The sequence below is a fragment of the Lampris incognitus genome, chromosome 13 (assembly GCF_029633865.1).
Source record: "Lampris incognitus isolate fLamInc1 chromosome 13, fLamInc1.hap2, whole genome shotgun sequence".
NCBI classification, from domain to species: Eukaryota; Metazoa; Chordata; class Actinopteri; order Lampriformes; family Lampridae; genus Lampris; species Lampris incognitus.
The window spans coordinates 10,884,391-10,906,399 of record NC_079223.1 but is presented as its reverse complement, the minus strand read 5'-3'; the positions used below and the strand labels follow the sequence as shown (position 1 = coordinate 10,906,399).

General features: G+C 43.5%; 1 protein-coding gene across 3 annotated transcripts in view; it reads left to right on the top strand.

The window, feature by feature from the left end:
• The window catches only part of lyst (lysosomal trafficking regulator), a 106,747-nt gene that overhangs the window by 14,761 nt on the left and 69,977 nt on the right, over positions 1-22,009 (top strand). For all 3 annotated transcript variants that reach the window (XM_056291395.1, XM_056291393.1, XM_056291394.1), the window contains 3 exons: positions 6,379-6,470; positions 14,610-14,808; positions 21,209-21,299. In XM_056291395.1, the coding sequence (XP_056147370.1) occupies positions 6,379-6,470; positions 14,610-14,808; positions 21,209-21,299 (382 nt within the window). The remainder of the gene's footprint in view (positions 1-6,378; positions 6,471-14,609; positions 14,809-21,208; positions 21,300-22,009) is intronic.

The following is a 22,009-nucleotide window of genomic DNA, read 5'->3' as shown; positions in this document are numbered from 1 at the left end:
ACCTTAATGAGCGCCGGTAATGAACAAAAACACATCTGAGCCAGCAACTTTTCTATAGAGCTTGTTGGTGGTAATGACGGTGTAGAATACAAATCTAACAGCCATAGTGTAGAATAAACTCTATTAGCATAAACATGTGTAGAATAAACTCTATTAGCGTGCACAAATAAAGTATGAATGAATAAAATGATTCATTCATTTATTCATTGCTGCAGTAGGCATGGCGTCCAAGTTAAGTAATGTTACAGTTGTGATTTGCTCTGCTTTAACCACTAGTCTTTGATTTTCCTACTTTAGTTATGCTGGTGGCGGTACCCAGGCCCGCCCACAGAAATGGCCGGGCCCCTGAAAAGGTCCAGTGAATTCCCCCCCCCCCCGAATCTGCTTTACTCATATCAATGCATGTGTGTACTCTCTCTCTCTCCTACTAAACACATACATGTAAACTGAGAGAGACCTGCATAGACACACACACACACATACACACAAACACCATAATAGAACTCTTTGACACACTTAAACACACCAAGTTCAACAAAGATCTGCTACACTTGCACCACACATTTCTACATTTCTTAGTAAAAAAAAAGGCAATTTCTTACCTTGTAGCTTCATCTTTGCCTCCTACACAGCCATCTTCCTTGTCTTACTGGGTGCAAAGTAGTTTGTAATGTCTTTAAAGTCCATCGGTTTAGCCAGTTCACACTCAGGGGCAAACATCGCCGTTCTCTTCACTTATATTTAGGATAGGATGAACATAATTATTGCTGGCCTCCATGGCCAACACCCCCCCACCCCACCCCACCCCCAGTGGCTGGGTCCCAGAAAGCTTCCTCCTTGTTGCCCCCTTATGGGTGGCCCTGGCAGTAGCAGTACAAAGATTTGCTATTTTTTAGGTACCATTAATCATGGCTGGAATTGTTTACCAGGGTGTCTGGGTAGCGTAGCGCAGTGTTTCTCAACCGGGGGTCCGCGGACCCCTAGTGGTCCGTGGTGTAATTGCAAGGGGTCCGTGAAAATAAAATATCTTTTAAAAAAAAGATCCTATGACATTTATAGAAATAGGATTATTTTACTCAAATGTGACTGAGACCTTTATCTACCTAAACTATAAAGGGTAACGGGACTTTTTTCTCTAATTACATCTGTTTCACAAGTGTAATTTATTGTATTTTAATAAGAGATCTCGCTCCCGTTTGCATTGTTAAAAGTTACTGCATAAAAGTTCTGTTGTTACATATATCTGAAAGTTACTGAATACATATTCTGTGTTGGTACATATATCTGAAAGTTACTGAATACATATTCTGTTTTGTTACATATATCTGAAAGTTACTGCATAAGAATTCTGTTTTGTTACATATATCTGAAAGTTACTGAATACATATTCTGTTTTGTTACATATATCTGAAAGTTACTGAATACATATTCTGTTTTGTTACATATATCTGAAAGTTACTGCATAAGAATTCTGTTTTGTTAACTATATCTAAGTTACAACTGAAAGCTCTTATTTTTGCCCCAAAGAGTGAATAAATGCTATAATGCCATTTAAAATGCAGTTTCTACTGTTTCTATCAAATTGCAACCCCCCTCCCCCAAGATCAGGTGGAGGGGTCCTCAGGGTAGATCAAAAATACGCAGGGGGTCCAGGACCCCAAAAAGGTTGAGAACCACTGGCGTAGCGGTCTATTCCATTGCCTACCAACACGGGGATTGCCGGTTCGAATCCCCATATTGCCTCCGGCTTGGTCAGGCATCCCTACAGACACAATGGTCCGTGTCTGTGGGTGGGAAGCCGGATGTGGGTCTATGTCCTGGTCACTGCACGAGTGCCTCCTCTGGTCAGTTGGGGGCACCTGTTCGGGGGGGGGACTGGGGGGAATAGCGTGATCCCCCCATTCGCTACGTGTACCCCATGATGAAACGCCTCACTGTCAGGTGAAAAGAAGCGGCTGGCGACTCCACATGTATCAGAGGGAGGCATGTGGTAGTCTGCAGCCCTCCTCGGATCAGCAGAGGGGGTGGAGCAGCGACCGGGACAGCTCAGAAGAGTGGGGTAATTGGTGGGATACAATTGGGGGGGGGAAAGGGGGGGGCTTATGAAAGCCAAGAAACCACGTGATATTGTCTTCTTATTTGTAAATGTTCCTTTGCTGTGCTGCTGCTGCTGAGTCTACCATGACCCCAGCCTGACCGGTGACCAAATACTGAAGATTTCAGTGTGGTGCGAGTCCTGTGGGCAAAATCAGAAAATTTGAATGCAATTTAGCAAACTTAAGACAACGAGCAAAAGAAAAGTTGATTTCTGAAATCGCCACTTTTTTTTTCCAAATACTTACAACTAAGGAGCTTCATATTATCGGAGTACAAAAACATAACACCCATACCCCCACTGTCGATTATTGAGAGAAAAAAAAAAGTACTTGAAATCGTAGACAATAGAGTCCATATATCAAAATTTTATAATTAGTCCTTCACGTCGAAAGGAGCCAGTTGAGGTGGTTCGGGCATCTGATTGGGATGCCTCCTGGGCGCCATCCTTTGAAGGTTTACCAGGCACGGCCCACTAAGAGGAGACCCCGGGGTGGGCCCAGAACTCGCTGGAGGGGCTACATGTCCAATCTGGCCTGGGAACGCCTTGGGATCCCTCAGAAGGAGCTGGAGGGCGTTGCTGGGGAGAGGGACGTCTGGAGTGCCCTACTCAGCTTGCTGCCACCGCGACCCGGCCCCGGAGAAGCGGCTGAAGATGAATGAATGAATGAATAATTAGTTGATGATAAATTCTGAGGGATCCTCGTTAGACAAACTAGACGCTTAGAGAACAGATCTACATGAGAATATTGATATAGACGATTGGTAAATGACCTGTTTGAAAGCGGAAAAACTAACCATGAATACAAGTCCTACATCATTGCAATATCTCATTGCAAGGCTAATGAGAACCTCCATAACCCCCTAGTAAGATGTCCCCTAACAGGCCAGATTGGTGTGTGAGATGCTCAGAGGACAAGGGAACTCCATCACACTGTTAGGGAATCATCACAGATTCAATTGTTTTGGAAGAAAATCGTCCCAATGTCTTTCACAGATTGTCAATAAGGATGTCCTGTAATGTGCTAAACTCTGTATACTCGGAATTTACCCAGAAGATCTTGCAGTAACAAGGGAACAAACACTATTAATTGACTTTGGACTTCTTCAGGCCAGAAAAGTGATTGCATCATGTCGGAAGAGTGCAACTCCTCCATCAGTAAATAGACGGATAAAAGAACTGTCAGCTTGTCTTGGCCTGGAGAAACTGACGTGTATTGCTAAAGGGAAACGGAAGGACTTTGCTCATATTTGGACCCCTTTCACGGACTTTTTGGAAAATGCAAATACAAACTCTACCTGAAGTGGAGAGGACGGTAATGAAGGGGTCTGTGTTCTGTACATCATTGTATGGTGTAAATACCTCCAAATGTAAACGCTGCCCCTTTTTTCTTTGTCTTTTTAAAGTCTTTCTTTTTATTTTATTTATTTATTTTTATTATTACCTTTTCTCCACAATTGTATCCGGTCAATTACCCTGCCCCACATCCAGCTTCCCTCTCGCAGACACGGCCAATTGTGCCTGTAGGGACGCCCGACCAAGACCGAGGTTACACAGGGATTCGAACCAGAGATCCCCGTGTTGGTAGGACATGGAATAGACCGCCATGCCACCCAGATGCCCTCGATCATCGATGCCCTCGATGTTTTTGCTCAGCATTGCAGATTTAGACCATTAATTTGGGGTCAGTGGGTAAAATAATTGCAATAGAATCAATTTTTTCCACCATTATAGAAGTGCCGGCTTCCAATGTTCCAAACATGCAGTAAACCAAACTTTTATTTATGATACTATGTTTCTCATATGGCTTTTGGTATCTGATTTTAGTCTCGGCTAAAATCCCTGATGCTGAAACTCCATTTTGACCTGGTATCTATGTGATACCAGTATCAATATTGGTGCATTCCTTGTTTGCAACTTCCATAATTAAGGAGGGGGCAGACAGGAATTTTCTGCCTGTTTCCTACCCCTTTAAGTCAGAGAGCTGGTATAGTGTACACATCACTCTATATTAATATACTATATAATTGGCTGCTACATCATCATATGGGGTCTGCCAGAAGCATCATTACACTTTATTGTAAAGAAAAAGGCAGAAAAGTTAAATGTGAACAATTAAAAATAGATTGGACAGTTGACAGCAGCACCACCGTCTCAGAAGTTATCATATTGACCAATTTAAGATTGGTTGTAGTAGTTGACACCAGTTCATCATACCCAACCCTAATTATTTAAAAAATGTCAAGCGCTTATATGTCACTCTATTTTCAAAATTCAAAATGTTATTTGTTTTTTTTTTCAACCTGATATCATTCACACTGTGTGTTGATTTATTTATTCATTAATTTCCTTCAGTCAGTAAAGTGCGCCATTATAGGACAGACTGCGATGGGATTTAGCGTGTTTGCCGTCTCATCTTCGGCTCTGTGACCCAGACACGCGGCACAGCCGGATCTGTCACAGAGCAGCGAGGCTTGAATTAAGCCAGGCGATGGTGACGGATGAGCGGAGACACGAGGCTAGCTCTTCTATAGGTCCTGTCCTTCTGGGGGGGTCAGGGGTGCGAGGGGACGGAGACCAGCTCAGAGGATTGCACTCTGGCTGGGGACGTAGTAACACACTCCTCTGGGTGACACAAGTAGAGGAGGTCAGCTGGCTCGTCTCACCGCCGGCCTTGCCAACTCGCCGTTCTGACTGACAGCCTCCTTCTCCTGTGGTCGCGTACTGATTGCACGGTGGTGAGGTGCATTACATCTCCCTATGGTCTAGTAGGGATTCTCTGATTCCAATGTTTCCACTGCTGATACTGACGGTGTAGTTTAACGTCCGCCGGTGCTTTGCACAGATCAGTTACTTTGACAAGGCCGTTTCGATAAAAACTGTTACTTATTCCAAGATCACCGTACTGCTCCCAGGAGGAGAATTTCCACAGCAGACTTTTCCCTGAAATTGCATTGGTTGCCACTATGCACATTTCCCACATGGTGGGATCGAAATTTCAACTTTTATTTTGATTTTAATTTTTTATCACTGCCGGTTACCGTTCGGCTCTATGAATGGCCTTTATTTGGATAGCCTGCGGATGGTGACATTGTTAGTAAGGTTGTACGGCAACAGGAAGGGGCTTGGTTTGACCCCTTGTGCTGTTGAATACCCTTGTCACACTGTATTACTGCAAGATACGGAAGTTTCCGCTTCCGGTGTGGGAAGATGGCGGCGCGAATTAATGTTTGCGGCGGCCTCACCCAGTACTGCTGTGGGAAGATTGTGGTGCAAACTTGTGTTTGCAGCGGCCTTGCCCAGCGCCGTCCATGCGGTGTCTTTGTCCACATCTGTGTCTAGGTTTGTTTTGTCTTGGTTTGCTGGCTGCGAGGGCTGGCGCTGGATCGGCTGGGAGAGCTTGGTCTGCTGCATCCTGTGGGCCCAGGGACCGCTGCCCTGACCGTATGTTTTCGGTGGTGTTGCTTTTGGGAATTTTGGATGTGTGTTTTTGTCTTTTGTGTCTTGCTGCCGTGGGCTGGGGGACATGAAAGAAATGACAATAAATTGTTCCTGATTCCCGATACCGTTACTAAACCATTACCTGCTCTTACGGTTGCTGGCCTCACTGGCTGACCTCACACCTCAACCAGAAGGCAAACTGAGAATTTCCCATTGGAGATAATAAAAGTACATCGTACCCCCCCCCCCCAAAAAAAAGGAAATATTGACAGTCATGCTAAAGGCCTAACTCATCAATATCCATCTTTTTTTTGGTCTATTTTTAGCCATCTGTTTTCAGCCTGTGTAGTCCATATCCCTATTTGTGCTTGTTAAACATGATGATTTTTAATCTAATTTGCATTTTCCATTCTCAGACATCTGCCACGGCTCTTAAATGTGGGTACATTGAACTACTTTTCTCGCGTCTGTGTATGAGACGTTTATGAGTGGCCGAAAACTGACAGGACACAGGAAAATATGTGAACACAGCCGATAAAAATGCCTTCATCTGATCTACATCTGAGCTGATTAGTAGGAATACAATACATAACAAAGTTAGTGGTCGTAAATCCACTAAGAATATTAGACTGGAGCGTGTATAACAGTTATGACATAACTCCTTCCAGTTGACGGTCTGCAAAATGTGACGGGCTAAAGTTTCTGGCCGCCGCTACTTCCTTTCCGAGCCCTGAAAAATGCTCTAATTAATAACGCATCATTCGTATGAAACGATGGCTGTTGCGTGTTTGCGTGAGGTCTGTGTCTCAGCGACTCTCTCGTGTGTTGTGTTGTCTCCTCAGGTTAGCCTGCAGTGTCTGGAGAACTTCCTGTGTCTCTTCCACTGCGTGCGGCACTTCCACAGCCACGGCATCAAGGACGCGCTCAGATTCTGGTAGGTCCCCCCCTTCTGTCGTTATGTTAAAACCTGTCCGTGAGGCGTGTGATGTGCTCCCGTAAAGCGGAGGGCGGCCCTCTTGGACGCATGCGGTGTGTTAACGCCAACATGCCAACAGAGATTCCAGTAGATTCATTGCATTTCCTGCCGGTGTAACGACAGCAGTGTAACGCAAATTTTTGTAAACTCGGAACCGCGGCTCTACTCGATAATCAAGTCATGTCGGTTTTTTCACATTTTTATTTAGGTTTTTTTTTTTTTTTTGGGGTGGGGCGGGGTAAGGTTAAATCGGGGGCTGTAGAAATAAAATTGACTCGACTCGACTCGACTCCCGAAGTATTACAATCGCATGCGAAAGCCGGAATGATGTGAACAGTCAGTAATGGGTAAAGCTGAGGATCTTGTTAAGGTCGTAAGTCGTTCTAATTCCAAGGGATAGATCACCCCCTCCCAACAATTTTTGCTTTTGGCAAAAATATCTGTGTAATATTTTGATTTGAACTTTTTTTTTTTGCCCCAATTTGTAGCTTCCAGCTCTCCCATCCGTAATGATGCAGGTCAGAGAGGAAATGTGAATTTTCCGTGCTTGTACAGAAAGAGTTTAAACTTTTATTCTTTTTATTTTTTAGCCCTCACAGGGTGGTTGTGTTAACCGCTTTTGTTTAACTAAGACTCTTATCACTTGATTTTGATAGAGACGTATCAGCAAGGATAGTGGCATGGTGATTTTAAGGGAATATTGAGCATAGCAACGTTCATATTTGACAAGCCCTAATCAATAGGTTTTGAATAGCATTGTTTGTATTCTATTTTATGAAGAAGTAAGTTTCATGGGGCATCTGGGTAGCGTAGCAGTCTATTCCGTTGTCTACCAACATGGGGATCGCCAGTTTGAATCCCAGTGTTACCTCTGGCTCGGTCGGGCGTTCCTACAGACACATTGCCCATGTCTATGAGTGGGAAGCCGGATGTGGGTATGTGTCCTGGTCGCTGCACTGGTGCCTCCTCTGGTCTGCGGGGCGCCTGGTCAGGGGGGAGGGGGAACTGGGGGGAATAGCGTGATTCCCCCACGCGTCCCCCTGATGAAATTCCTCACCGTCCTGTCCGCGGTGGTGTAGCGGTCTAAGCATCGGCTTTGTGTCGGTGCAGTTGCCCACTGGGGACCGGGGTTCGCGCCCCGGTCTCGTCAGATCCGACTATGGCCGGACTCGATGAAGCAGCAATCATTGGCAACGCTGTCTTCGGGAGGGGGGCGGAGTCGGCTTGTGTTCGTCACATGAATGCGTCTCTGTGTGTGTCGGAAAAGCAGTGATTCGGCCTGGATTCGCCTTGTCACGAAATTGGGGAGGCGTCTCCTTCGAGACTGCCGGCCGGAGAGATGCGGTTGGCGAACGCATGCAGTACGAGGGTGGGTGTTTGAACTAAAATAGGGACCGATTCGCTACTAAATTGGGAGAAAAAGGGGAAAAATCAGGAAAAAAAAAACCAAAATCCCTCATCACTGTCAGGTGAAAGAAGTGGCTGGTGACTCCATGTGTATCGAAGGAGGCATGTGGTAGTCCGCAACCCTTCCCGGATCGGCAGAGGGGGTGGAGCAGTGACCGGAATGGCTCAGAAGAGTGGGGTAATTGGCTGGGTATGATTGGGGAGGGGGAAAAAAAAGGAGGGAACAATCCAAAAAAGAAACTAAGACGACATTAAGATAATTAGATGTGATGACCTGTTGTGACCTTCTAATGTTTTGCTTCCCCAAGTAATCTCTTGGTTCTGACTCATCATGTCTTTCCTGTTGGTTATGCAACATAACAAAAAAATGAACCCACAAGTTGTGACTATGTAAGAGCAAGAATAAGTACAGAAGTTTGACTCGGGGTATGGGGAGTTATTTTAGGCCCTGTATACAAAGATAGACTTCTCATGTGTACAAACATGAACCTCAAGTAAAAGAGAAAAACTGTGCAAAGATTTTTTTCCCACTGTAATAATCAGATATTCAGAAGCTTGTTTCAGGTCACTATTACCCCAGTTCATAGAAAACAAGATGCCAAAAGACCTGGGTACCACCAAAACAGTTTTATTGATAACTGTGAAAATAATTATCTCTGATGTATTTGTGAAAATAGATCAGAAATAGGACTATTAAGAAACATGATTGTAAAGGAGAACTGAAATCTGAAGTGAGATACTGAATGAAATTCCCTAATTGGGAAATCTTTTTGGTTGCACGTGATTATGAATTCCAAAGGAGGTTAATGATTCTTTAAGGTAAGTCCGGAGTACCTGAGTGCAGTCTCACGTTTATTTATAACTTGGAAGAATTTATCTTAAGAAACAAACAAATGGCTTGCTGGGAAATGATCTACTCTCTGGTCTAACAGTCCTCGCATTTGGCTCTTGTGGGCCTCTGGTCGTTATGGATTTTGTAGAAATGCCTTTAACGCTCGCTGTAGTGGTGAACATGAGGCCAGTTTTTGTGACCGATGGCCAAATGCTGAGGTCTTCCAGAGGGTATTGCTGGCTTGTCTGTGCTTACCAAGGCCAGCGCCACGTGACATCACATGCTTTCATGTGATGCGCTGATGTACTGGAGCTGTGGATAGCTTTCATTTAGAATTCCAATTTAATGGTATTTGTGCCCCAGGAGGAAAAAAAAACACCAGTCAGTCAGTAGGTTTGCGAGAGAGTATGAGGACACAGCCTGAAAATCTGCTGTTTAACTTGAATCGCACACAGCAAGATGAATGGAATAAAGATATTCGGACCGTTAACACTTGGTGAGATGTTATGACTCTTATTTTAGAGGGTCAGTTTTCAGAAATGGGGCTTTATCAGTTTGGGTGTTAGGTTCCTGTTGCATACTGGCCTCTGTATTGTTTTTCTTGTTATTAACTGCTTGTCATTTTTGTGTCGTAGTTAAGACATAATCACTTCTGCAATTCGTTGTAAGTGGCTCTGGAGAAGAGCGTCCAGTAAATGTCTGCACTGGAAACAACCTGAGAGTTGTGTGGCTTTAGATACTCGGAGTCGTGACTGTGAGCTGGAATAGTTTAAGATTGAGTATTAAGGGTGTGTCTTGAATGTGTGCTGGCAGTTGAACTGTGCTATTTGGGCACTACTGTGGAGGTGTGTGTAGTCTGTCCAGTTGAAAGGAATAAGATTTAAAGACTGTTATGTCCATACATGCAATAGACAGTCAGTTGTATCTGGAGGAACATATAGTTGTGCTCCGCAAGATAACGTAGTTCATTTTATCCGTATGGTGTTATATTTAATGAGTTTGTTTTTGTTTTTTCTTTCCTGTTTGCCATGCACTATCACCACAGTGCAATGGGCATTAAAATGCAATTTGAGTTCAGTCAGGCAGGGGTGAGACAGTTAACTTCCTTATAGCTTGGCATTATAAAACCACATCAAAGTGCATCATGTATGAGAGAAACATTCTCACAGTCTTTCAGTTACTTAGTGAGCGGTGTCCCATCAGTTAAAGGGAGTAGAATTGGTGAGCAGTGATACAGATACAGACAGCACCCACTATATTTTTGAATATAGAATAGCTTTACACTTTTGGTAGTTAGTTTTTTGTTTTTTTTGTAGTTAATTTACAGAATACTGTAATACAATGATGTGAAGCACTCTGTTTCTTTGTAAGTGTTGCCATAAGATGGCATACAGAGGCTTCAGAAAGTATAGTGAACCCCTTCACTTTTTGTACACCTTATTTTGTCATAGATTTAACTTTAAATCGATAAAATTGCCATTTTTGCTCATCAAGCTACATTCAATAACCCATAATGACAAAGTGGAATTTTTTTTTTAGAAATTTTTGCAAATTTATTAAAAAATCAAAAACTGATGTCATACATACATCGGTATTCAGACCCTTTGCTATGGCACTCCAAATTGTGATCAGGTGCATTGTGTTTGGTTTATCCTTGATGTGTCTAGAACTTGATTGGAATCCACCTGTGGCAAATTGAATTGATTGGACATAGTTTAGATAGGCACACACAATTCACACTGCATGTCCAGCCAAAAACCAAGCCATGAAGTCTAAGGAACTCTCTGTAGACCTCCTTGATAAAATTGTGGCGAGGCATAGATCAGGACAAGGGTATGAAACCATATCTAAAGCTTCGAGTGTTACCAGGAACACAGTGGTATCAATAATTGTGAAATGTAAGAAATTTGGAACCACCAGGATTCTTCCTAGAGCTGGCCGTCCAGCCAAAACTGAGTAACCGGGCAAGAAGGGCATTGGTTAGGTAGGTGACCAAGAACCCAACTGTCATGCAAACAGGCACTTCGGAAGTCCTCTGCAGAGATGTGAGAACCTGCTGGAAGGACAACCATCTCAGTAGTGCTCCATCAATCAATAATAATAATAATATCGCACCTTTCTGGACAGTGTTACAAGGTGCCTTACACAACGGGATAAAAATAATGCACATAGTCAAGATAAAACAACAAAATACAATAAAAATATAGGACGTAATGCCAGATCTGCCCCACGGGGCATGGTAAAACATGGTCAGGATAAAGTCACAAGTGCATAATTAAAACTAAGAGAATTAGAGCCGGTAAAACAAGGATTATGATCAAAATAAGTTGATGAAAGAAAAATATAAAGAATTAAAGATGTAAAATTATAAAAAGCATAAGGTATAAACAATATAAAAAAATAAATAAATAAAAAATTGGCCAACAACTGATTTACTATTAAAAAAAAGCCTTCCTGTAAAAGTTTTAAGAAGTGATTTAATAGAGGGCAGTGAGTTTGTTAGCCTAACTTCCTCAAGTAGGGAGTTCCACAGCTGTGGGGCTCTTACAGAAAACACCCAGTTGGCTTTAGTTACGAGGCTGGCTGAGGGAACAGTTAAAAACGACCTGCCTGAGGAGCGCAGGCAGTGACCGGGCTCATGGGGTTGTGAATAAATCAGAGATATATGTAGGAGCAAGGCCATGTAGGGCTTTAAAAGTTTAAAATCAATCCTATACCTAACAGGTAGCCAGTATAGCATTGCAAGAATGGGAGTGATGTGTTCATGTCTCTTGGAATTTGTTAACAGTCTGAAAGCTGAGTTTTGGATGAGCTGGAGGTGGGAGATGGACTTTTGACTGAGCCCTGAATACAGGGAGTTACAATAATCCAGGTGCGATGAGATGAATGCATGGATGACTTTTTCAAGGTCCGTTTGCGATAGAAAATTTTTAACTTTTGTGATGTTCCTAATTTGGAGAAAAAGACTGTACTACCTTGGTGATTTGTGTGTCAGAATGGAGCTTGGAGTTAAAAAAAGACACCCAAATTGCAGGCAGAGTGCTTAACATTGGAGGACAGGTTCCCTGGACGCTTTCCCAGGTCACCAGTAAGGTTAGGGGGGCCAAATAAAAGGACCTCAGATTTGGACTCATTGAGCTGGAGGAAGTTTTGTGACATCCAGCACTTAGTATCGGAGAGACAAGCCATAACATGAGAAAGATCATGTGTGTCATTACCAGTAAGCGGGACATAAAGCTGGGTGTCGTCCGCATAACAGTGAAAATTAATATTATGATGACGAATGATGTGACCCACGGGGAGCATGTAAATGGAAAATAATAATGGACCAAGAATTGACCTCTGGCGGACAGTTCTAGCAATATCATGGAAGTTTTTTTTTTTGTCAACAAGATGTGAATAAGATATAACTTTACATCAGCTAACATTTTTGGAATATTTTTGAATCGTCCAAATCTGTTCAAAGAAGGTTCAATCGGTTCATCTGGATACAATGTTTATCGACAGATACGTTTCATCACTCAACTAAGTGACATCTTCAGTCTAAACTAGACTGAAGATGTCACTTAGTGTATCCAGATGAACTGATTCAATCTTCTTTGATTTTCTTACCTGGATTATTGAGCATGCATCAAGATGTCAAGATTAATAATAATAATAATAATAAATAATAATAATAATACATTTTATTTGTGGGCGCCTTTCAGAGCACTCAAGGACACCTTACAGAACACTGTAAAAAAAAACAAGCAGCACTGTATCAGACAGCATACAATCAAAACAAAGTAGGGTAGACAATAAAAAGTTAATACGACAGAGAAGTATAAAATCATCATCTGCACAAAACTCAATGAAGCATGTATCAGACTGAATATGGCAGTTTGAAAAGTTACGTTTTGAGATGGAATTTGAAGGTTGAAAGACAGTCAATGTTGCGAATTTCTTGTGGGAGAGAGTTCCAAAGACAGGGGGCAGAATGACTGAAGGCTCTAGTCCATGGTAGTCAAGCGGGCCAACAGTGTAGTGAGTTGGAGAGCAGAAGAGGATCTGAGAGTGCAGGAGGGCGTGTGAATATGAAGTAGTTCGGAAAGATACGAAGGGGCTATGTTATTAAGGGCCTTAAAGGTGAGGAGCAGAATCTTGAAGTCGGTACAGTATTTAACAGGGAGCCAATTGAGTTGCTGAAGAAGAGGAGTGATATGCTCTATGGAAGGAGTTCTGGTAATGATATGGGCAGCTGGATTCTGGACCAATTGAAGTTTATGAAGACACTTGAGTGGAAGACCAAAGAGGATAGAATTACAGTAGTCAATACAGGATGTAACCAGGGTATGAGTGAGTATGGCTGTGCTTTTAGGTGTAAGTGACGACCACAGATGATTAATATTGCATAGGTGGAAATATGCAGACCGAGTAACATTGTTGATGTGAGCTTCAAAAGATAATGTGCTGTCCAGGATGACACCCAGACTCTTAACCTGAGGCAATGGAGGGACTATAAAATTGTCAATAGTCAGAGAAAAACTATCAGGTTTGGCCAAAGTAGATTAGTGCCTACTAGGAGGACCTTAGTTTTATCATTATTAAGTTTGAAGAAGTGGTATGAAAACCAGGATTTAATTTCTAGTAAGCACTCAGAAAAGGAAGTGGGCAGAAGAGTGGAGTTAGACTTGGTGGATAGATAAAACTGGGTGTCATCTGCATAGCAGTGAAATTGAATTCCCGATTTCCTGAAAATGTGGCCAAGAGGTAGTAGGTAAATAATAAATATGAGGGGTCCCAATACAGACCCCCGGGGAATACCGGTAGTAGTAGGGAAGGACTGTGATCTCAAATTTTTAAGTTGGACAAATTAGTTATTAGTTGTTTAGTTTTACTGTAAGGTTAAATTTTTTGGTTTTTTTTTTTTGGTTTTTTTTTTTTTTTTTGCCTATTCTTTTCTTTTTGACCTTTGACTACGACAGAACCCATAATGACCATGATGTTTGATGTACATAGTTGTTTAGTCAGATTTTTGAGAATTTTAGTCCTTGAAGCCTACGAAGTACTTTATAACTTTTCACATCCATTTTTCCTTTGAGTAGATAAGGAAATGGCTGTAAAAGATGATTACAATGCTTGAAATGATTTGGCTCGCTCTAGTACAACTTATTTTCTCCTCGTGTAGAACAATATAACATCCTTGATGAGCAGAGGATTGTTCCAGCTGTGCAAATACACTTTTCACATTGTAAAGTCAAAAATTTTGGTTTGGAATTTCAATACATTTTACTGTGCCCAAATATATTGCCTCTCTGAATAATCTCCATTTCTTGCAGGTTTGGTTAAACCATATATATATATTTGTCATCGCATCTCATCATCAGCTGCTTCTCCGGGGTCGGGGTGCGGTGGCAGCAAGCTAAGTAATCTTAAGTAATTCAGCAAGCGGCTGAAATTGGTTCCCTCCGTAGAGTGTCTGGGCTCAGTCTTAGAGATGGGGTGAGGAGCTCAGACATCCGGAGGGAGCTCGGAGTAGAGCCGCTGCTCCTTCGCGTCGAAAGGAGCCAGTTCAGGTGATTCGGGCATCTGATTAGGATGCCTCCTGGGCGCCTTTCTTTGGAGGTTTTCCGGGCATGTCCAACTGGGAGGAGACCCTGGGGTAAACCCAGAACTCGCTGGAGGGACTACATGTCCAATCTGGCCTGAGAACACCTTGGGATCCCTCAGGAGGAGCTGGAGGGCGTTGCTGGGGAGAGGGACGTCTGGAGTGCCCTATTTAGCCGGCCCGGCTCCGGATATAGTATTTTTTTGTTTTTGCTGAATTTCTGGAATGTCATCACATAACCTTTTTAAATGCTTGTGTCTTCTGCTTTAAGCTCAGACATGAGCGGGGCCAGTAACACACTGGCGAGGGAGTTCCTGACTGATGTACATCAGCTGTGCAGCGCGGTGGCTCAGAGAGCAGAGGCACGGGAGGAGGATGAGGAGGAGAGTCACATGGTCGCTTTGGGGGAGTACTTGGTCAGGGGGCGTGGCTTCCTCTTGCTCAGTGCCCTGGACTCCATTATTGACCAGGTGAGAGTTTCAACCTTGGCTAAGCTATATGTCTGAAAACCAAAAATGTATTTGTATGTGCCGCAAGCCATTTAACATTAGGAAACACTGTATGTGACTAATTTATATGGGAGATTAGTATGGTTGAGAAAAGAGCGTTGTATGGATTGGCTCCATCAGCACGTGCACACATACACACCACGCATTCCCTGCTCCCTTCCATTTTTGCTAAGTAGTTAACAAACCTTGCTGTTATCCCTCTTTCCTTCTGCGTTTCAGTGGCACGATTAAGGGTGCACACTTGGTAGTTCTATTTTCATTTATGCGTGCATTCACACAAACGTTTTATCGCTTTCCATTTGTTGCAGTGCGTATTCGCCCCCATCAATGAGTGTGGTTGGCCAAACAAGCCTAGCATTTTCCTCTGTTAAATAGTATGTTCTCAGGTGCTTTCATGATCACATGAACTGCATAATTATGTTTCTTGTTTTTATAATATTCATTTTTGCTGCAAATAATTTGGTTTTGATTTAAGGAAAATGTTTATGAAAAGCTAGGACAGAGGCCAGAGTCTTCATTTTCAGTCGCTTTTACAGAGCAGATAACGGGACTTTTTAACAGCACCAATTGGGTCTAATTCTAGCTTTTGCATTTTGAAGAAAATGTAGGGTTTGTTTTCGCTGACATGGTTGCATTGCAAGTGAATTGACCCCAATCATAGGGGCAACATTTAGGGCTCTATCTTACACCCGGTGCAAAGCGATGCCAAGCACAACACAAGTGTCTTCGCTGTTCATCCTTGATGGGGGGGAACGCTGGTTTGAACGGGGTGTCAAAGAGGCCATCTATGTGGAGAGGGAACGACCATCCCTGAACCGGGGAGGGGGGGGGTGGGCTAAGAGTACATCTGTCGCCATCTTACAATGCCGTGATTGTAAACATTCCCCAATCCTCTGTGAATAGTACACATGGCCACTGAAACTATAGTTAATGGTCACACCCATATTTGCATATGAAACTGATCGTTGTTTTCGGTTGTTATGCCACTGTATTGTTTATAAGGGTGGGGATACCTGCACTCAGTAGAGACTGAAGAGGTCACTTAGATGAGTGATGAAACGTTTCTCTCAATAAATGTTGTGTCCGGGTAGTGTAGCAGTCTATTTCGTTGCCTACCAACATGAGGATCGCTAGTTCGAATCCCCATGTTACCTCCGGCGCGGACGGGCGTCCCCTACAGACGCAATTGGCCGTGTCTGCGGGTGGGAAGCCGGATGTGTGTATGTGTCCTGGTCGCTGCACTAGCGCCTCTGGTCGGTTGGGGTGCCTGTTCAGGGGGAACTGGGTGGAATAGCATGATCCTCCCATGCCTACATCCCCCTGGCAAAACTCCTCACTGTCAGGTGAAAAGAAGCAGCTGGCGACTCCACATGTATCAGAGGAAGCATCTGGTAGTCTGCAGCCCTCCCCGGATCAGCAAAGGGAGTGGAGCAGTGACCGGGACGGCTCAGAAGAGTAGGGTAATTGGCCAAGTACAATTGAAGAGAAAAAGGGGGGGGGGTCCCCCAAAAAAACACAGTGTCCAGTTGAAAAGATTCAACTTTTTGTGATTTCCTTACCTAAATTATTGAGCATGCATCAAGACACAAGTGTCTTTGCTAGTTTCTGACCGACACGGTTGTAATTTTCCCTCCCAGCGCTCACGTTGTTTAAATAGCAAAGGTACTCACGGGCATGTTTGTCTTAAAATGAGGTGCGGTCTGGTGCATTGTTGGCGCTATCTTGGATCATTGTTGTATATGTGTCCTGTGTAAGATGTGTATCAGTTTTGGCTTCAAGAGTTGAAAATTTGACTAATCTCTTTCTAAAAATACTTAGAATGATGGTGTAGTGGATATTGAAAATGTAATCGGGCAGGGATACTTTAACTGGTCCCAGTGACACATTTATACAGTACGCCCTGCTTCATATGAATACCAAGTTTTCTTTTGTTGATTGGACTTGTGGTGTGGGAGGTATGGTGTTTTAGTGGCGGCACGGTGGCCCAACGGTTAGCACTGTTGCCTCACAGCAAGAAGGTCCTGGGTCGGAGCCCCAGGCTGTCCCAGGTCCTTTGTGTGGAGTTTACATGTTCGCCCCGTGTCTACGTGGGTTTCCTCCAGGTGCTCTGGTTTCTTCCCACCATCAAAAAGGCATGCATATTTGGGTTAATACTCCTGTCTGTGCCCCTGAGCAAGGCAATGAAAAGAAGAAGTGGAGTTGGTCCCCAGGTGCTGCAGCTGCCCACTGTTCCTATACATTAGGATGGGTTAAATGCAGAGAACAAATTCATTGTAAGAATAAAATTCGTTGTAAGAATACAGTGTCAAATAAAGTGGCTTTTTTTAATTTAACTGTGGCAATTAGCCAAAGGGCTGCCCCCTCGCTGATTTGGTGTTTATTTATCAGTTGTGTGGCTACTAACCACCATTAACAATCCACCCATCCATTATCCAAGCCGCTTATCCTGATCAGGGTCGTGGAACGCTGGAGCCTATCCCAGCAGTCATTGGGCGGCAGGCGGGTAGACACCCTGGACAGGCTGCCAGTCCATCACAGGGCCCACACATTCACACCTAGGGACAATTTAGTATTGCTGATTCACCTGACCTACATGTCTTTGGACTGTGGGAGGAAACCAGAGCACCCAGAGGAAACCCACGCAGACACGGGGACACATGCAAGCTCCACACCCTACATTACCATACATTACCATACATTAGTCTGCCAAAATTGCAGGCGACCTACTCTGCCAGACTGCCTGGTTAGCTTAGCAAAATTAGTTAGCTCACTTCGGCTAGCTTTAACGCTACAGCTAGAGGCAACAATCATTAACAATTATCTGTTAACTATCATTTTACAAAATTCTGTGTCACTATTCTGTACAATCTAACTAGAAAAAAAACTATAGAAGAGAGAGAAGAAGAAAGCAGTGGCACAAAATCCACACCGATGGACTGATATTTATAGACACGCTATGCAGTCAGGCAGTATGGAACGACTATGAGTGGAGCGAACAATCAATGTGAACGTCAACAATGTGAACACAAGTGTGCATGGTAGCTTGTTACCCTGCATATTGGATGAATTCCTGCTATTGTTAGATACTCCCACGTCCCACCTTGTGTCTAACCGCTGGTTTGGCACTGATTTAGATGACTCCAGGCTGTCTCATCATCGTTGCCAGTGAGTAAGGATGACAAGGCACCTATTCATCTCCTAAGGAGGGTCAGTGAATGCCAGGGAATATGGCTATGAAACCTTGGTAAACACTGCATTTTAGATTTTGTTTTGGACTGGAAAGTTATCGAATTTTTTCTCTCCCTCCAACTTGCCATCATGCGTTACATGTGAAAAATGGCAAATACTGTATCTGGGAAAAGTATCTCACATACATACACTACCGTTCAAAAGTTTGGGATCACCCAAACAATTTTGTGTTTTCCATGAAAAGTCACACTTATTCACCACCATATGTTGTGAAATGAATAGAAAATAGAGTCAAGACATTGACAAGGTTAGAAATAATGATTTGTATTTGAAATAAGATTTTTTTTACATCAAACTTTGCTTTCGTCAAAGAATCCTCCATTTGCAGCAATTACAGCATTGCAGACCTTTGGCATTCTAGCTGTTAATTTGTTGAGGTAATCTGGAGAAATTGCACCCCACGCTTCCAGAAGCAGCTCCCACAAGTTGGATTGGTTGGATGGGCACTTCTTGCGTACCATACGGTCAAGCTGCTCCCACAACAGCTCAATGGGGTTCAGATCTGGTGACTGCGCTGGCCACTCCATTACCGATAGAATACCAGCTGCCTGCTTCTGCTCTAAATAGTTCTTGCACAATTTGGAGGTGTGTTTAGGGTCATTGTCCTGTTGTAGGATGAAATTGGCTCCAATCAAGCGCTGTCCACTGGGTATGGCATGGCGTTGCAAAATGGAGTGATAGCCTTCCTTATTCAGAATCCCTTTTACCCTGTACAAATCTCCCACCTTACCAGCACCAAAGCAACCCCAGACCATCACATTACCTCCACCATGCTTAACAGATGGCGTCAGGCATTCTTCCAGCATCTTTTCATTTGTTCTGCGTCTCACAAACGTTCTTCTTTGTGATCCAAACACCTCAAACTTGGATTCATCCGTCCACAACACTTTTTTCCAGTCTTCCTCTGTCCAATGTCTGTGTTCTTTTGCCCATCTTAATCTTTTTCTTTTATTGGTCAGTCTCAGATATGGCTTTTTCTTTGCCACTCTGCCCTGAAGCCCAGAATCCCGCAGCCGCCTCTTCACTGTAGATGTTGACACTGGTGTTTTGCGGGTACTATTTAATGAAGATGCCAGTTGGGGACCTGTGAGGCGTCTGTTTCTCAAACTAGAGACTCTAATGGACTTATCTTCTTGCTCAGTTGTGCAACGCGGCCTCCCACTTCTTTTTCTACTCTGGTTAGAGCCTGTTTGTGCTGTCCTCTGAAGGGAGTAGTACACACCGGTGTAGGAAATCTTCAATTTCTTAGCAATTTCTCGCATGGAATAGCCTTCATTTCTAAGAACAAGAATAGACTGTCGAGTTTCAGATGAAAGTTCTCTTTTTCTGGCCATTTTGAGCGTTTAATTGACCCCACAAATGTGATGCTCCAGAAACTCAATCTGCTCAAAGGAAGGTCAGTTTTGTAGCTTCTGTAACGAGCTAAACTGTTTTCAGATGTGTGAACATGATTGCACAAGGGTTTTCTAATCATCAATTAGCCTTCTGAGCCAATGAGCAAACACATTGTACCATTAGAACACTGGAGTGATAGTTGCTTGAAATGGGCCTCTATACACCTATGTAGATATTGCACCAAAAACCAGACATTTGCAGCTAGAATAGTCATTTACCACATTAGCAATGTATAGAGTGTATTTCTTTAAAGTTAAGACTAGTTTAAAGTTATCTTCATTGAACAGTACTATGCTTTTCCTTCAAAAATATGGACATTTCAATGTGATCCCAAACTTTTGAACGGTAGTGTACATGGCAGGTGATGACTGCAAAAAGCCAAGACATTTTACTCTGCTGGTAAGCCAGTACATTCAGCACTTGAGGATGGACACTTTCGTCATGGAAATTGTGCTACGAGTCATGGAGCATTCATGGAAAAATTGTTGAATTTGATTATCAAATAAATGGTGGAATCCCTACTGATGTATGGTTTTTAAGCTTGGCGCTTGCTCTGCCCTGCATTAATCTTCACATAAATGCACCACCACCCAGACTCTCCACTCATAATATAGATTCGTTTGGATGTGTTTTGTATTGGCGGGATATATGTTCTGATAATCTTGCTGTCCAGCCAGCTGATTTGTTTTAATTTGCACGTACAGGACCAGGTTTGCGCTCCCTTGCGAGGAATGCCCTGCATAACAGCGGGATACTAAAGGGCATAGAGCTGTACTAAGGGAAAAGCTGTCATGCCGATGCTACACTGCCTGCACGGCTTAGCAACTCTTGTCTGATCATTCGCATGGAGGGAAAATCAAAGACACTGCAGCCCCGTGCTTGAATTCAGCAATTTAAACATAGTTTTTGGGGCGTGCGGGTAGCGTAGCGGTCTATTCCGGTGCCTACTAACACGGGGATTGCCGGTTCGAATCCCCATATTACCTCCGGCTTGGTCGGGCGTCCCTCCAGACACAATTGACCGTGTCTGCGGGTGGGACGCCGGATGTGGGTATGTGTCCTGGTCGCTGCACTATCGCCTCCTCTGGTCGGTCGGGGCGCCTGTTCAGGGGGGAGGGGGAACTGGGGGGAATAGCGTGATCCCCCCATTCGCTACGTGTACCCCATGATGAAACGCCTCACTGTCAGGTGAAAAGAAGCAGCTGGCGACTCCACATGTATTAGAGGAGGAGGCATGTGGTAGTCTGCAGCCCTCCCCAGATCAGCAGAGGGGGTGGAGCAGCGACCGGGATGGCTTGGAAGAGTGGGGTAATTGGCTGGATACAACTGGGGAGAAAATGGGGGGGGGGGGATAAATAAAATATATAGTTCTAAATACAGTAAAGGTACAGCTAAGTACAGCTCCTAGAGTTATTCAAGTCCTGAAAAAAAACAACAGCATGAAATTTGCCAGTTGTGTTTTGTAGACCTGGAAAGAGTTTAAGTGACAAATCCCCAAAGTACAAAACTTAAAATTATTTCAAGCAATTCTGAAACTAACTGATAATCTTGATAAAAGTTGTGAAATGCTGCGGGTGACAACGTTTGTGATACTTCAAACCATCTCGGAGTCGAAACTGTTGTGCGTGTTGGTGGGTGTTATGTTGTGACGTGAAAGTGTGAAAAGGGGGAGGGGGGCCATTCTAGATAACCTCAGTGTGTCTGGTCACACTCTCAGGAGCTGACCTGTCGGGAGGAGCTGCTCACCCTGCTGCTGTCCCTGCTGCCACTAGTCTGGAAGATCCCTGTGCAGGAGGAGAAAGCCCCAGGTCAGTTCTCAACCACAACCACAACTCTACTTATTCGAGTCATTGGTGAAGAATCAAGGCAAGGACTCGCACAAATATCTCAACTCCTTAGCTAAAATACCTGTCATCCATCTTTTGTTCATAGTTCATTGCGTTAATTTTTACATGCACTCAACGAGCCCGATAATGAGCCGAAGCTTTTATGCCATATCTGTAGTGCAGACTTTTGTCGAGCATTTCGTAGCCGGTTGTTTTCTACCCCTGGTTCCACATTAGTTTTTCTTTTTTTTGTTTGAGCATTGCTTGAATAACTTGATAATCACTTCGGAGAAGGAACATCGAACCGTTAAGGTTGTGAAATTTATGGTTTATCACTTATCCATCTCTGCTGTGAAGAATTTTTTTTTGCACCGGACCTCTCAAGACTAAACGTCTCATTTCTAATGCAACGTTTACTTGCTCCGCGTTGGAAAGGCAGCGCCCAATTCTTCACATAAGTAAAAAAAATCAGATGGTGACAGTGTTGTAAAGCTTAGTTTAATTGTTGTCTTCTCACAAACGGAAATAGTTGCACATTAGGAATACTATGTGCTGAAACTTGGTGGACGACAGAATTTGACTTATTTGTATTGAATTTGCATGTCCTCGAAATTGAATTTGGCTACTTAAATCAGAATTCTTTTAAATGTGTAACTTGTTTTGAATTCCTGATCGAGTTTTCGAAAATATAC